General features: G+C 39.2%; 1 protein-coding gene across 11 annotated transcripts in view; it reads right to left on the bottom strand.

Moving 5' to 3' along the window:
- arhgef37 (Rho guanine nucleotide exchange factor (GEF) 37) overlaps nucleotides 1–18,067 on the bottom strand; it is a 188,123-nt gene that overhangs the window by 11,283 nt on the left and 158,773 nt on the right. For 9 of the 11 annotated variants that reach the window (XM_059990216.1, XM_059990210.1, XM_059990212.1 and 6 more), the window contains 4 exons: nucleotides 12,764–12,877; nucleotides 10,965–11,294; nucleotides 9,390–9,512; nucleotides 7,466–7,652 (listed from right to left, as the gene is read on the bottom strand). In XM_059990216.1, the coding sequence (XP_059846199.1) occupies nucleotides 7,466–7,652; nucleotides 9,390–9,512; nucleotides 10,965–11,294; nucleotides 12,764–12,877 (754 nt within the window). Of the gene's footprint in view, nucleotides 1–77; nucleotides 142–4,491; nucleotides 4,712–7,465; nucleotides 7,653–9,389; nucleotides 9,513–10,964; nucleotides 11,295–12,763; nucleotides 12,878–18,067 lie in introns of all 11 variants that reach the window. The other 2 variants (XR_009515864.1, XM_059990218.1) reach the window with 2 other exon arrangements.

The following is an 18,067-nucleotide window of genomic DNA, read 5'->3' on the forward strand; positions in this document are numbered from 1 at the left end:
ATATTCAGTCTGGCAAAAAGCGAGCTAATTGCCTAGAGGGTTAAGTATAGTACAGCACCTGAAGATTTGGGCTTTACCTGTCACTGTGTTGCAAAGCAGGCTGAACTTTAATTGCTCCACTGTATCCATTTCTACTGGCACCTGTGAAATGTCAATAGTTGATCCTGAGCAAAGCAACTGGTAAGTTAGTATGAAGTAGGAGATCACTGATGTGAGTAGAACCAAGCAAACCCCTTGCCAATAACTTTATCGTGATGAGGAAGATATCACTACTTCTAAGCTGTGACTTTATTAGGATGAGAGATTGGCTCCAATGATGTCAATGGAGATTTATCTGCTATTTGAAAGAGGTCTCACTAACAGTCATATCATATTATAATATACAGTAACTACAAGTGAGGGACTTTTCTTTTGGCTCAATGCACAAACTCTTCACAGCAATTTACAGTTAATAACACTTCACTTCACTTCAATTCACTTCAATCATTGAATTTCTTTGGATAATTTCTTCAGAAATAAAAGTATACACCATAACAAGAAAGCACAAAGGTCGATAAACCTCTTCCAGCCTGCACCACCTCAAGAGCTTTCAGTCTCTTTTGGTCAAATACATTCCCCTTTGTCTGTACACCTGCAAGATTTGGCACAAATGATTTCTAACCTTCCTGATGTATTGAAAGAACCACATCTCAAACTTTTTCCTCACTGCCATCAGGTTCTTGAATCCACTTGAAAATTCCCAATGCTCCCTTGTCTACATTTCACTTTTCTCTCTTTCAGTGTCAGTAGTATCATGTTTCTCTTTGTCATTATTTTGTCATGCAAGTTATGTTTAGTTTGTGTTTGTCATGTTTGTAATGTGGTGTTGCTGCTGCATAAAGCTGACTTCCATGCTATTTATACGTATGGCCATGACAACTTAACCTCAACATGAACTAGAAATGTTAACTCTGAACCTCTTCATAGATACTCTATTTCTAGCATTCTCTATTTTCGTTCTGGACCACAAATATAGCTTCCACTCTGTTATACAACCATTGCTTCAACACAACTGTCTATACAACTCTGAATATATTGTACTACATTTTGTAGTTCATCTCCAAAACTTTCAATTCCAACATGCCTGCCTGCAGTCTTTCCTGTGGCATCTTAGCTTTGCAGTATTGGCATGACATTAGTAAGTCCATGCTTGTTATAACACTCTTCAAATAATTGTCAGAGCTTTTGAACTTAACTGAAATCGCAATGCAGTACTCACTTAACACTTCCAACTCAGGCCAATTAATAATTAACTTGTAGGCAATGAACCTTTCCACAGAACCTTATACGCTGGTGTCATCTTTGACAGACTTAATCAACCATACCTCAGGCTGATAATTCTGCTTCTCTCCTCACTTCTTCTGATCTGCCTGCTCTTTGATCTTGTAAATAGTCTCACTGTGTTCTCAGCCCATTGCAGTTCACACTCCTGATAAGACTATAAGACATAGGAGCAGAATTAGGCCATTCCGACCATGGAGTTTGCTCTGCCATTTCATCGTGGCTGACCCCGGGTCCCATTCAACCACATACATCTACCCTCTCTGGCTAAACAACTTCCCCCTTACCTCTATTCCAGAAGATCACCCCTGAATTTTGATCCTGGGTCCTCAAGTTCTGAATACCCGCATCTTAGGAAACATCCTCTCCAAATCCACCCTGTCTAGTCCTGTCAACATTCAGTAGATATCAATGATATTCTCCCCCCCCCCCCATATTCTTCTAAATTCCAGTGAGTACGGGCCCTAAGCTGCCAAATGCTTCTCATATGTTAACCCATTTATTCCCGGATTCATTCTCATGAACCTCCCCTGGACTCTCTCCAATGACAACACCTCCTTTCTGAGATATGGGGGCCAAAATTGTTGACAATACTCCAAGTACAGCCTGACTAGTGTCCTATAAATCCTCAGCATTATCTCCTTGCTTTTATATTCTATACCCCTTGAAATAAATGCCAACATTGTATTTGCCTTTATTTTACCACAGACTCAACCTGCATATTAACCTTCTGGGAGTCTTGCACAAAGACTCAGAAGAACCTCTACACCAGTGATGAATGAGTGTGTCACAGGATTCAGCTCAAACCGTGTCAACAAGGAGCAAGGAGGTTTCTGGTGTGAGAAGAACAACCCAAAGCTAAACATGGAGAAGACCAAGGAAATCATTGTGGATTTCAGGAAGGTCCTTAAGTGCACCAAGCTCATGAGAGTTTGCATCATATGATATACCTAGTTTTTTTTTTGTTTTGTTTATATACTTGTATCATTTATGATTTGGGAAGACTTAACTATATTGCTTGTGTATCCTTTTATGTTCATTTTAATTTTGTAATTTTGTAATCCCAATAACAATGTATTAATCTTATCATGTTGATATTAATAAAAAGATTGAAAAAGAAAGTGAGTTTGCATCACAGATGACCTCACTTGGTCCCTTAATATCACCTCCCTGAACAAGAAGGCAGAGCAGCACCTCCACTTCCTAAGGAGATTGAGGGAAGTGAGGCTCCTCCCCCAATCTTAACTGAATTTTAGGGGAGCACAATTGCAAGTGTCTTGACAAGTTGCATCTCCATCTGGTATCGGAGCAACCGAGCACTGTACCGCAAGTCTCTACAAAGGACTGTGAGAATGACTGAGATCATAGTTGTCTTCCTACTATCCACTGGGTATAGTAATCAGGTGCATTGCAGGTGCATTGCTTATGCAGGGCCCTTAATATTATTAAAGATCCCACCCACCCATCCATCCAGCATCCTCTTTTACTTTCTACCATTAGGCTGAGGACTCCGATGCTTAAAAACAGGAATGGTCAAGATGGGAAACAGTTTCTGCCCTCTGCCCATTTGGCTTCTGAATTCCCTGCCACATTGCATTCAAAGTGATACTGACTAATCTGTTCTGTACCTTACACTATTTAATTTATGCACTTTAGTTTGTTTTTTATGTGTAATTCATCTTTATTTTCACAAGCCATTGTGTGTTATGTATGTGTTTTGTGTATTATTGTGCTTTACACCCTGGTTCAGAGAAATGTCTTGTTTGAAGGTATATATGTATATTGTTAAATGACAATAAACTTGACTTGTTCTGAAATTACCAAGTCTCATTGTTCTGAAATTGACTAGAGATACATACAATGGACTATCTTTCACTGGCCTTGCATGCAGATTATCCTTTCCCTTAGATCACTTCACAGGTTCTTCTCTAGTCAGCTTTTAACTTTGCTTTGCAAGACTGTTTCTTAAACTTGTGATGGCCTCCACTGGTGCAACTGTAATCAACACCTGCTCTCCTTGCAGTTCCACGTAAAGATGATGCAATGCATACTTTATCTGATGAACTACTGAGGAATAGATCCATATTCAACCATTATTGGCAGATATCCAAAGAGTCAACACTGCAAGTCCATGAATCACGAAGTATGCCCTCAGCATGACCTACAGCTCAAAAATACAGCCTTTGTTTATATCCTCTATGCTCAATGCAAACCTACTTAAGGTGATTTCACATTCACCTTCACTGCCACACTGCTTCATCATAGTCTATGACTCCGTGCTGTGTGGCTCTCCTTCAGTTATCTTGATGTACAGCTCAAAGTGCTTCTGGCAAAATACTGTCCCACCTCCTCTCTATTTCCTCTGAGGGAAGCCTTGTCAGATGGGCTGTCATCAAATACCATCTGGAATGCTACCAGGATATTGTTATCCACACCCTTAATCACAACACATACTTTATGGAGAGAATTATCTGTAATTAGCTCAATACTCATTTCAGATTGTATTTTCTCCCACTATTCTAGATAGTTAAGCCAGCCGGTGGTGTAGTGGCATCAGCACTGGACTTCAAGGCAAATGGTTCCAAGTTTGAATCAAGCTGGCCCCTTGCATGCTTATAGGGTTGAGCGTCAAGCTAGCATCTTGGTCTCATAAAAAAAAAGAACAGTCAAATGCTATGGAAATAGCAAAATTGTTGCTCGATACACCACAAGGTGTGAACAGGAACAACAATTCCAGGTAGTTGCATATCCTTTCCCCTAGATCACTTCACTGGTTCACTTCTCTGGTCAGTTTTTAAACTTTGCTTTGCAAGTCTGCCTCCTCTGGTGCGCCTGCAATCAACACCTCCTCTCCTTGTATTTCCCTGCCAAAATGATGCAATGCATGCTTTATCCATATTCAAATGTTACTGGCAGACATCCAAACAGTCAACACTGCAAATCAATGAATCCTGAAGTATGCCCTCAGCATGACCTACAGTTCGGAAGATACACCCTTTGTTTATGCTCAATGCACACCTATTAAAAGTGGTATCACATTCACATTTACTGCCGCGCTGCTTCATCACAGTAGTAGCCATTGAACCACTTGGATGCATGGGGTATAGAGGGAGGGCTTCACCATCACCGGTGAAAGGGCTTCTTGTGTCCATTCTGGGGCAGCTCACTCACCTTTAGTCCTCATCGGACACTCAGCTCTCATACGTCGCTCCAAGTAGCTGCTTGCATGTGACAGTGGCCGCACCTTGGTACACTGCTTCGGTAGCCAGCAGCCTCATACCCTGGTGAGTTAGGAACATGCCTGTCCCAGCATGTGAAGTCAGCTCTGGCAAAATGGGTGGATGAGATCTATAGTGATATCCAATGACCAGGACAGTGGTACTGCAACAGACTGTGGAGAGCAAAAGGACATGGCAAGACACAGAAGATGTCATGGTCATCCACTGCAACCAAGGAAGACCCCAGTTTGTGGCACTTGTTCGTACCATTGGACTTGGACTTCTGAGGTCAGGAGAGTGGAACTGTCTCGGTGCAATGGCTTTGCCACTTTAAAAACGCTCCCGCGCTAGTTTCCTGTCATTGTCGGGCACGAATGACAACCACCATTAAACTACTATTTTCCACAGTTATCTCACTGAAGCTGTAATTTGTAACCACAGCCCACGAGCGTCTGCTGGCTGTAAATCCTTTAGCTGTTTCCACATCACCACTGGCCTACTGGATGACTGGCTTCTGGACTTCCTTATGGTTTGCTGTTAATCCGTTTAAATGAACAGGCTATGAGTAGCTCAGACAGGTCTACTCTTGTGATCACTGGGGCTTCCCCTGGCCCATAACTATAGCAGGTAACTAGTCCATCTAGCGCTGAGAGACTCAACTGTTCACTTCTCCAACAAATTCCTTCTACATACGAGCCCTGCACAAGTTCTTCCACTCCAATGGAAAATAATGGATAGTGTTTCAGATACAAGTTTTATTGACAGTCTGTTGCACATATTTATAGTTGCCTTTTCAGTTAATTAAGTAGCCTTAAAAGTACAGCACTGATTAATCTCCTCAGGTACGCAATAAATTTCATCATTTCATTATCTAGCTTCTCTGTGTCAGTGGTATCCCAAATGATTATTCCAGGCACTTGCTTCTCTGTGTCTTGTGTTACAGGCCACAGCTGGATTCCTCTGTTATCAGACATAAAAAATACCACAGCCATTGTGCAGTTCTGGTCACCACATTACAGGAAGGATGTTACTGGACTGGATGTGGTAAACTATATGTATACCTGTCTGGACTTGCCCCTCTGCTGACTGTTTCTGTGGCTCCTCCCACAGACCCCTGTATAAAGGTGATTGGAGGCACTGCTCCTCCCTCAGTCTCCAAGATGTCGTGGTCTCTTTTGCTGCTAATAAAAGCCTATTGTTCACCTCCCGTCTCCGAGAGTTATTGATGGTGCATCACTGGAGAAGGTGCAGAGGCCTGCACCTTAACCAGGATGTTGTTTGGGCTATGAGGAGGGACTGGATAGGCTTGGTTTGTTTTCCTTGGAGCAGGGAAGGCTAAAGGGATCCTGATTAAGGTACAGTACATAAAATTATAAGGAATATAGGTGGGACAGACTCACATGACATTCATGGTAAGATGCCCTGCCTTTTCTCCTCATGTGATCTATCAGTTTTCCACCAAATACACTAATAGCATCCATGTGACTTGGTGTGAAGAATGAAACCATGTCATTCTGACTTTCACTGTGGACTTTCAGTAGTTTGCACCCTGGAATCATGCCATGCGTGAAAATGCCTCACTTTCTTAAGTGGCACTTCCATGTTCTAAATGCATACTTAAGCATTAAGTCATGTGAAATTAAATGATTTCACATGAATTTTCTCATCTATGAGTCCACATGAACAAATGACCGAAGAATGTTCTATCTAAAAAAAATCAGGAAATTTCTATGTCTTTGCCAGTGCTCTCAGTATTTGCCAACTATTTCTTCGATTACCCAGCCTCTGATTTGTGCTAAATCTTTAGTTCTTGAACATCTCAAGAGTCGGATACAAATGTTCCTTGCAAATTTTCTTTAAGCCCTTGAATGAAACTGCATCTGCAGTTCATGGTGTTAATAGTTTTACTATAAAGTCCTCAGTATTTCCTCCAGCAATGATACTGTCTCCTTCTTGTCTATCACTTCGTTCTACACTCTACACTGGGACCTTGTCAGTACCCATCATGGTGTGAATATCACTTGTTACACTCACAGGGCATTCACATAATGTACCTCTAGCTTCTCGACATATATGCCATATTCTCTTTAATCATCATCAGTGCTCCACTAAGTGATCCTGTTCTTCTTCAAGCTAGATCACTGCCCGATTACTCCCCCAATGAGCAACATCCTTGACTCAATGCCTCTGTGGTGTCTAGATACTCATTGCCGATGTATATTTCCTTATCAAATAAACAGAGGTGGAGATATCACTGGAACATGCTTTACTAAAGGCAGCAGTAGCATTAACTAAACAGCAGCAAGTAGAACAATCATGTATCAAAGTCATAGCACATAGTGCAGTTCTTATCAGGTATCTTAACAAGTAAATGTGCTATAGACTATGAATGAGGAATCAATGAAGAAATGTCGTTCTGTATGATGGTGAATTCTGTTCCAGCTGTAAGTGAAGTATCCTCCTGATTTGTGTCTTATAGATGGTGGATTTTGGGGAATTTCCCAATTCCCCAAAGTCTTTCCACCACCCATAAGTTTCTAACTTGCTCTTGTAGTCACTATATTTCTGAAGTGTTTCTAGTTAATTAATAAAAAACTGACCAGAACATCTTTGATTTAATTGTCAGTCTACTATTGCTGATGAGGGATTCCAACAGTTATAAGATCTTCAGTGAATCTGAACTAAGGAAAGAGAAAAATCAGCAAAGTTTCAACATTTCCTCTTCCTACATTGTAAAATAAGCATCAGGATAACAAGACAATTAGTTGTGATGTCCCACATTTGGCAGCTATCATGTTACTAATTGGTTTAGTTTAAGCATGAAGGTAGCCATTTCAGAATCAGAGATGAAAATTGAGTGAAAGTGGAAAGAAAATTAGATTATTCATATACACACTTTGTCCCAAAGATGACAATTAAACTATTACCTCCTGAATCCACAAGCCATCTGTTCGTCTTTCCTTTAGTATCTGCACTTTGAAGAACTGCTACTAAATCACCCCTTTGAAGTGTCAGATCAAGACCTTTGTTTCCAGAAATATTGCTGGTAACTAGGTATATTTTACTGGGACCGTATTTTTTCAAAAGACTGGCTAGTTTTTCTTGATTAACAGGCTGAAAAAGACAAAAAAAAAATAACTGGTAAAATTACTCACATAACTTAGCAAAGCAATAGCACTAAAGACAATTTACATAATTCATAATCAAATTCTCTGATTTCAAGTTCAAGTTTAGTAGTTTTTCAACCATATATTAATACCCATTAATACAGCCAAACAAATTAGCATTATTCTGGGACCAAGGTACAAAACACAGTACCAATAGTCACACACAGCAGGAAGCACATATGGAACATATAAGATAGCAAGCACGTACAAGATATCAGTAAAATACAGTTCAAGCCCTGATTCCATAAATGGTGCCGCAGTCTGCAGTCAAACACAATACAACTTGTCTTGTGTTGGGCAAACTCTGGGGACAGCACCGAATCCAGCTTTGATGCCATGCATTGTCTCTGGTGGAGTGCACCGACTGCGTCACCCATCTCCTGGGCAGATGTAAACAGGCAACACTGTGACTTGAGATTGAGTCCTCACTACAGCTGAGGCCATGTCGCTCCCCTGCCATCCACCAATAAATCAGTGAACTGGACTTGCACATTCCACATTAGCAATGTCCAACAAGGAAAGAGAGTAAGATGATCACTCGCATTTGGACTGCACACCACATTTGCATACCGACTTCTCCGACCCCTCTCTAATGCAGGCAGTAGCATGATTCATACCAAGTCCAGGTCCTTCAGTCTCTCCGTCAATGAGCAACTTGCTGATGGTGTAGACTTGAAGTATTTTAAGTTCTTAATGTCCAGCAGAGACTTGCGATTGTAAAAAAATATGCTTAAAGAAGTCAGAAATTTGCAGCAACTCTAGATAATGATATAATTGTTAAATGAAATACAAAGCATCCAAGAATTTGTCATGTGGATTTTAAACATTTGATAGACCATGTAGCCAGCCACTCAAGAGCTTCACCGGGAGCTCATTTTGTTGGCTGCCTCTCATTGATACACATACTGCAACATACATGTTTGGAAAAGAAGTTGCTATACTGCTCCGCTTCTCTAGGCCACCGTCCAAAATCTTCTCCTTCAGTTAAGAGGGATTCTCCTGGTCTTGTTTCTATAGAAATAATTATATTTAATTTTGCATGCGTCTTCTGCTTGATTATCCATTTACCAAATGTCCACACGTGGTACTAGGTCCAAGACTATAAGTTTAATTCCACTGTTGTCAAATTTCCAGCAGGACAGAAGTTATAATGGTCATTGTTATTTTAAACCGATCTTTTTGTAGCAACAAATGGGGTGCGTTAATATACAATAGTAATTGTAAAAAAAAAGTTGAAATATCATCAATTATATCTTAGTTTTGTTTCTAGTATTGGCATTTGTATCTGGTCATTTATTGTGTAACCCACAATAAGCACTATTCCATTAACATTGCCTTATTAAAGGTACATGGAACAAAAAAAAAACAGCACAAGCATTAGTGAGAATCATCCTCTCAAGAGTGATTACCAATCACGTTCTGCCATAAGGTTAGAGTACCATTTCACTTGATCAATAGCATTGTCAAAATCTTGGTCATAAAATAATTGGCAAGCTTCTCTAGCCTTTTTTTCTCTCCCAAGAGAAAGATGCCATTTCAAGCTTGCTTTTAATCCACATTTTGTCAGAACTTTCTGATCTGTTTTTACAAGTCTTCTGTGTGCAGTCATTTTCCTGGACACATAATCATGAAGTAACTACATAAAATTCATATTACTTTTTAAATTGCTGTGCATGTAATATACCTGTTCAATGAGTTGTTCCAAAATTGATTCAAATATCTGGCAGAATTCTTCTAGCTTTACATCTGACTTCTGCAATGTTTCTTCAGCTTGTTGCCAAAAGTTGACTTTGTGGCTCGATGGAAACTGAGAGACAAAAGTAATTTAATAAGTTGTTTTACAGAACATTATCTCATGATCAAAGAAGGTGAGGAAATAATAGTCCACATATTTGATCATTAGTATCTGCACTACATTTTATAGATTTGTTCGCTTTATTAGTATTGGTTTTCACTGTACGTAGAGATGCAGTTTATCTCAGTCGCTGATTTAATGCTCACACAATACAGCAGAGAATAACTGGTCAGCTCTGGTTCTAATTAAAGGTGGCCTGATCTGGATCATATTCAGACTGTTCAAGAGATCCTTTTGCTTTCCAGTAGCAGGTCTATAACCACCTTGCACTTAGATTTAATTGAAACAGCTCAATGGGCTTTCCCATTGAACTGTTTATATTTGTCTTCTTTTAATTATTCTGTCCCAGTCTGAATATGTACATTTTAACAACTTCTATTATTATATGCTTGAAGTTGGTTGTAACTTGTCAAAATAGATATTTAGCTGAAAATTAAATTGATGAAGTAATTTGTACGAAGCAATACTAACAGAGTAGATCATCTTGACAGAACAGATAAATTTAATAGATATACAAATCCAATTTTTCTCTTGGCAGCTCAGCAAATTTAATATTGAGCAGCAGTGTCATACATCACAGTATGATGTGCTCTGTCTTTAAATGTCAGCCAATACTCATACGAACATTTGGCCAAGGTACTGAGGGATTGTTCCTATGTATGTAAGTATACTCCAACAATCAGTCATTCATGTCAATATTCTTTTCTATACATCAGCTGCCTTTTTATTCCCATTCACATCTTGATTTTTATAACTGGTTGCTTGTGTAAAGCATGCAGCTCAGAGGTGGGAACATCTGGATTAAAGAAAAACCTTTTCATTCTGCCTTGGTAGCTTATTCAAGTTAATCTTTTCAACACAGTGAATTCCTGTACTTTTCAAAGTAGAACTACCTGGCTTAAGGTTTGCTGTCAACCATATTTCATTGTTGAATGTTCATTTCAGCTGTGTGCTACATTGGTATTTTACAGTACCATGGTCACTTGCCATAGAATCATGCATTAAGTCCTATTTGTACTTTTCCCATCTGCTGGAGAGACCCTTGCCCACCAAACCCTTCTTTCTACTGTGTTCTGCAGCGTACCACAGGAGGGTCAGGCATCCCTGCTTAATTATCAGGATCTTACATTTATTTAATTACATTTCAAGACCCAGTGCTGTGGTTAGGTCCCTAAGCAAGGGGATGATTTTAAGATAAAATCATGCTTGAGATGGGAGATCAGAGCATTTTCCACCATATTCACTTCTGTTGGATTAAAATACTTCTAAACTGCATCAGGGAAACTATATTTTTCACACAAGTGAGCTGACTTTGAATCCAGCTCCTAAAAAATAACATCATATTAACCAATTTGCACTCATTCTCGTCAATATACAGTATGTAATAGTTCAAGACATTATTACCTCATGCAGATGTTGACTGATTAATTCAAGGATGTTATTGGCCAAGTCATAATGGACATAGATGATTGTTTGTAGAATCTGAGCTTGCAGCTGTAGTACAATTCTGTTAAATCTAGGCAATTCAGAAAGTAATAAAGAGTGCAGTATTTCATATGTCTTCTCAACAGCCTTCTCATCATAAGATGCACCACCTTCTTGCTTTATTTTCTCCTGAACTTTCTCATAGTCTAACATTTTATCTTTATGCTTTCTGAGCAGTTGTTGCGGACCGCTGAACAAACTCGCAAGGGCGCAGAGCGGCTCATAAATGATGGCCTCCATTCTTCTCTTCTGTTTTGACAAAGACATTCTCATATATAGTCATTCATATTTATAAGCACAAGAACTCCACCTGAAACTAAAGGGTACATATTTAGGGCAAGAGGTTTACAGGAGATCTGAAGACGAACTTTTTCACCCAAAATGTGGATGGAATCTGGAATGCACTGGCTGAATAGGTGATGAAGGTGAGATCCTTGACACTTAAGAAGAATCTAAATGAGCACCAACACATAGAAGGCTACAGACCAAGTGTTGGTAAAAGGGATTAGTATAGAAAAACACTTGGAGGTTATCATGAAAATGGTGGGCAAAGGGCCTCCTCCTGTACATCTATAATTCTTAATGAACATCTCAAATAAAAATGGAAATTGGTTATTTGATCCTTTAGATTTACACCACCATTCCACAAGATAATGACTAATCTACTTACAATGTACTTTCCTGTGTTATACCCATAAATCATTATGGTGGCACAGTGGCATCAGCGCCGGACTTCGGAAGCCAAGGCTCCCAAGTTCGAACCCAGGTCGCTCTGCCACCCCCTGGGGCACACTTTCCAACCGTGCCGGGTTGTGTGCCGAGCTAGCCACTCAGCCTCATAAAAAAAAACAAGGGTCGAATCAGGAACGTTCATATCGTGACCCGGTTAATTCGAAAGGAGACCAATCGTGACAGCATGTAGAAGACAAGAATGGCTGACTGTCTGGTGTGACAATCTATGAATGAATTATTTCCATTAGTATTGATGCACCATCAATAACTCACTCTGAGACGTAAGGCGAGATATCGGCTTTTATTGACTGGAAGAAGGAACAAGCAGTGAGTGACCACCATACTACATCCTGGAGACTGAGAGGCTGGGCTCAGGCCTTGATCGCCTTTATACAGGGGTCTGTCAGCAGGGGGCGTGTCCAGACAGGCACACGTAGTTCACCACAAGCATGCAGAAATCTATTGAATTCTTTCTTGCTTATACCGACCAGTAGGCATCCATAGCTCCCTAGAGTAGATAATTCTAGATTCACAATCCTTTGGTGGAAATGCCTCCTCTTTAAATACTGTTGATTCTTTATTTTTAAACTGCGACCTGTTGTGTTGATTTTTAGCCAGATGCACACTTCCAATTAATGCATTATTAATTTTGAAAGTTTCTATAAGATTACCTCTCTAAACACTACTGAATCTAATCCTAGTTTACTCAGTTTATGAATTTTATTTTATTAATTTATTAATAAAATTTCTAAATTTTTTTCTTTATGATTTGTCAAGAGGAGTTGTGGTTTCTTGTTTATATACTATATACAACAGCTTAACATTATATTTAATTGACCTTGACAGCGTATATATATATTTTTTTGTTGCTATTTTTACATCTTTTATATTGTTAAAACATCTCTGACTTGTATTTTTTCTTTGTTGGAAAATCAATAAAAAAAAGATTGAAAATGGAAAAAAAGGAATTTTATAACTTTACTTACGAATTCAGGAATTACTTGCTTGTACAGTTTTTCAATAAACGGCCGATAGCAGGCAGCATCATTTTCATCCACTAGATCAGGAAAGTCTTGGTATGGGTTTAAACATTGAAAATGCTGTGCAAAATTAAAAAGAAAATTATTTTAAAAGGGTCAAGTATAGTGAAATAGGTAACATTAACAATATTGCCTCTTAGTTCAGAGTGACAGGGACTGTCGCGACAAGAAGCAGAGCAGTCACTCAATATGACGGCAGCATCGCTGCCTGCGGAAGGCAACAGATTTCTCTTTTGAGTTGCTAGAAAATACTTAGCTTCCAGATGCATTGCCTGTCAGATGGCTTGCACCTGATGCCTCAAGCGCAGGTCATCCCAGGCAAACTACTACTTAAGAATGTTAATGAATATATTAAAGATATTAAAAAGTAATATTTAAATGTACTAGTCAAGTATTTTCTTCCACTCCTTCAGATGGAGCTGCCTTTAGTGTCCATTTCTGTACACAATGACAACACATTAAAAAATGCTTCTAAATATATTTTATAAATTCTCATGTCACAACTACAACTAAAAGATAGGAAAAGACAAAAGTATTAAAAGAAGATTTATTTTTCTAATTTTGGAACTGATTCTAGAACATTGTAATCCAATGCTGGATTTTTTGCATGAGTTGTCAGAGAAATGGAACACTTCAGATGAGAGTATTTTTGTGGCCATCATTTACACAGAAATAGTGCTTTCTGAACTGCAAAATAATGATAATATAGGGCAGTGAAAAGCATTGTTAACATTATCTCATGATGCAACAAACAATTTCTATTTAATAAATTCTCTATGATGAAACTTACTTTTAGATAAATGCTGTGTTTCATCTTCATAACATTTTGTGATTAAACAAAAAGAAAATCATATGAAAAGATAAAGTACTTTAGGCTACAAAATTGTTTTGTGGTATAGTAGTGTATAAACTACTAACGTTGTGATGAATTCCAAATGGGCTAAGACTCTAAATGTCTACCCACTCACTAAGCTACATTGGTTTGAAAAGTTATAATAATAAAAGAAGCCAACATGTCAGAAGTCCAACTGTACTGTATATACGCATTGGAAAACAGTGGCAGAATGATGTATTTTAATTAGTTTACTCTCAAAGTATTTTATTCTAATGTAATAAGAAAAAAATGCTTGAACACTAAAGCTCATTGGGAATCTCTCTGTAAATTATCTTAAAGACTGTATCAAATATAAAATCAGCGCTCTATTTAATAATAAATACCTAGTTTTTTTATTTTAGTTAAATTAGGATACAGATTATCTTAAATTAGGATCTAGTTGCTCCATTAGAGGCAGATGTCAAGCTTTGGAGAGGGTGCAGAAGAGGTTTACCAGAATGCTGCCTAGATTACAGAGCATGTGCTGTCAGGAAAGGTTGGACAAACTTGAGTTGTTTTCTCTGATGTGGCATAGGCTGGGGTGGCAGTTTATTATGAAAGGCATAGATAGATGCTGGTACTTTCCCCCGGCAGTGAAATGTCTAATACCAGAGCTATGTGTTAAAGGTGAGAGGGGGTAAGTTCAAAGGAGATGTGAGGGCAAGTCTTTATTTTGCACAGAATGGTGGGTACCTGGAATACACTGCCAAGGGTGGTAGTGGAGGCAAATGCAACAGGGGTATTCAAGGCACATTAACATGCTGAAAATGGAAGGATATGGACATTGTGTAGGTGGAACAGATTAGTATAGTTGGGCATTTGATTACAGAGAAACAAGAGAAAAGTAGTGACATGGAAAAAAGTAGATACGTGTATCTACTTTAAAAAAAGGTGAAAAGACACAATAGAACTAAATAGAAATGTAATAATATAAATGATTAGATAGATAATGTATAGTCAGTAGTTCTCTTCCAAGCCAGCAGGGGTGACAGTATATTTAGAAGCTTGACTCATCTCACCATTTTGATCATTTGTTTTCACCATTTTGGCACCTTCTCCTCGGTCTAAATTCACCATTGTGCATTACATAATCGGTAACCAATAGAAATGGTACATCTACCCCCCACACACACATATGGACTAATCACAGGACACATAAAAGACTAACAGTTACCAACACTTTATGCGAAGTTGCACTGATGATGTTGCCTAGCTGGGTAATGAAACATCTGCAAGCCAACAAGCCAGCTCGGCGAGCCCCTCAACAACAACATCCTCAACCTGAGCTACAAATCTTTTCCAACACCTTAATCACCACTGTGCAACTGGGTATTTGACTTCCAAACCAACAGACCTCAGATAGCCAAGATGCACAAGTGTTCCTCCCTCCCCATTATCCTCAACACAGATGCCCCCAGGGCTGTGTGTTGAGAACACTTCTGTACACTCAGCTCACACATGACTGCATGGCCGAACACCTGAGTAATTACATTGTCAAGTTTGCTGGTGGCATGACATCACTGATGATGATGAGATGGTCTTCAGAGAGGAGGTGATGCTAGGCAAATAGCCTCTTCCTTAATGTCAACAAGACAAAGGAGATGATTATCAACTTCAGGGGACCTCATACCACTCACACTCTCCTTTACATCGGAGGCACAGCAGTAGAAACTACAAGCAGGTTCAAACTCCTGAGAATGCACATCACACACAACCTCTTATGGTCCAAGAACACATCCTACACAGTCAGGAAAGCCTCTACTTTCTGAGGAGGCTGAAGGGAGTTGGACTTTGCACATTCATACTCATGTCATTCTACAAATGCATAGTAGAGAGCATTCCCTAGCCAGCTGCATCACTGCTGGGTATGGAAACTGCATTCGGTGGATGGGAAGGCTCTACAATGGGCACACAATTCATCACCAGCACTAGCCTCCCTGCAATCAAGGACATATTCAGTAAAGTTCCAGAAAAGGGCCAGTAGTGTCATGAAAGATCCATCCCACCCTGCTCATAGACCATTTGGCCCACTCACATAAGGAAGAAGGCTACATAGCATCCACTCCAGGACAAGCAGACTCCAAAGATGCTGCCTGGCCTGCTGAGTTCCTCCAGCATTTTATGTGTGTTGCTTTGGATTTCCACCATCTGCAGATGTTCTCGTGGTTTTTTTCAAAAATCCTTTACATTCCCCAAGCAGTAAGGCTGATGAACACTTCCATCCACTAACCCATCCCTCCAGGCCCCAACCACCACTACTTTATTATTTCACTCAGTCAGTACAGGCACTACTCTGCCTAACATCACTTTAAGGACATAAATCAATCCATGTATATAAGCTATCTTATGCATTTATATTTATTGTGTTTTTTTATTATTATTGTGATCTTTATCCTCTGTTTTTTTTGTGCTGTATCAGACCTGGGTTACAAGTATTTCATTTCCTTAACACTTGTGTACAGGAAATGATATTAAATAATCTTAAATAAAGGCTTAACTTGCAGATGCATGTACTCAGTAGGCTTAAAGAAAATAAATAAATTGCCTGAAGGATAATACTCCATCTCTACCTTTTTAGTATGTAAATATGTGATATATTGGTGACAAGGAACTTTTTTTAAAAATTCATATAGGACCAAGGAAACACTTTTTTTTAAAAAAGAGAAAATATATGAAGAAGGAAAGTCCAACATCTGCCTGCTTTAAATAAATTCACCACAGTAGGTTTGCTTGGAACAACCATGTAGGTGGTAAGGGGTTACAGCCACATTAAGAGAAGATAAAAACAATTAGCAGTGCTCCTATCCCACTGAATATAACTAAACTCCAGACAGATATGGTGTTATTGAATTACCATAATATATATTTTTTTCATCTCGGCAATGTTCTTTTGCTCCACTGCACAAATTATTATAAAAAGGATGTGAAGTGAAGGTGGACTCAAGTTCAAAAGAAGACAGATATGCATTCCAGAAAAAAACCGATGATATGCTAGTCTGTGACTCAACATACAGAGAGTTCACCTTATCTTGTGTTTCATTATACAGTGTGGTGCTCTGTTGTCCCAGGGTGGAAGATGGATAAGAGTTTACATCCAAAAAGCTGAATGCAGCAGAGAAAACGTACTCCCAACTGGATAAAGAAGGGTTAGCAATCATGCATGGAATCCCAGTTCCGTAAGTATAATTTTAGATGTCACTTCACCATCTATATTCAAGTTCAAGTTCAATTTATTGTCATTCAACTGTACACACGTATACCATCCAAAGAAACAATGTTCCTCCAGACCAAGGTGGACAAGACAGTACATATAACTCACACACATAGCACACAAAGTAATATTATTACAAATAAATTAACAAATAATAAGGTGCGTACAAGTTAATCCGAGTTAAAGAGTAAACATTAAAATGCTACTGGTGCTTCATATGCAATGATGGCAAGGGATTTCAGTAGTCTTATGGCCTAGGGGTAGAAGCTGCTTCCCATCTTAACAGTTCTTGTCTTAAAGCTAGGGTACCTCCTGCCTAATTGACTAAGATGTTGTTGGATGGATCAGAGTGTTCATTGATGATGCCAAGGACCCTAGGTGGAAGAGAGACTCCAATGAGTCACTTAGTCAGATGCCTTGCAATTCCCATACCAAACAGTGTTCCAGCTCACCAGGGCATTCAATGGTGCTTCTGTCATTCTGTAGAAACAGTTAGAATGGTCGGGGGTGGGGGGTCTCACTTGCCAATTTCCTCAGGAAGTGGAGATGCTGCTGTGCTTCCTTGACCAAAGAGGCGGATGGACCAGGTGAGATCATCCATTGTGTGCACTTGAGAAATTTCATGCTCTTAACTCTCTCCGCAGGGGAGCTGTTTATGTGCAGTGAGGAGTGGTCAGGATCCACCTTCCTAAAGTTATCCATGCAGAGACTCAACTCGTTGTGCCCACACCATGCTAACAGCCACCATATCAAAAACAAGCTCCTGACTACTTTTTTTCCATGAAATGAAGTCAGTACTTCAAATGATTCCCTCATCAGTTCAAAGATTGGCTTTAGCTTTGAGGGCATGCTTCATGGAAGCAAAATCACAGATTTGGTAAGTGAGACGGAAGGCAGTGATTGCAAGTAAGGACGTTAAGTATTTATTTACAAACGAACAGTGAATCATTCAACCAAGCATCTAAGGCAAACAAGTACTCATCTAAGCCCCCCAAAGTTACAAAATCTCCAACACTAAACATACAGTAATACTTATAACTCAAATAGATACTTTATTAAGTCTCATGTTACACAACTACAACATTAAAAGTTCAACAACTAGTTAGCTATAGCACACTTTCCCAATGGTTCTTCAGTTTGGTTGCAACCCAGTCGGAAGGGAACT

The sequence above is a fragment of the Hypanus sabinus genome, chromosome 15 (assembly GCF_030144855.1).
Source record: "Hypanus sabinus isolate sHypSab1 chromosome 15, sHypSab1.hap1, whole genome shotgun sequence".
NCBI classification, from domain to species: Eukaryota; Metazoa; Chordata; class Chondrichthyes; order Myliobatiformes; family Dasyatidae; genus Hypanus; species Hypanus sabinus.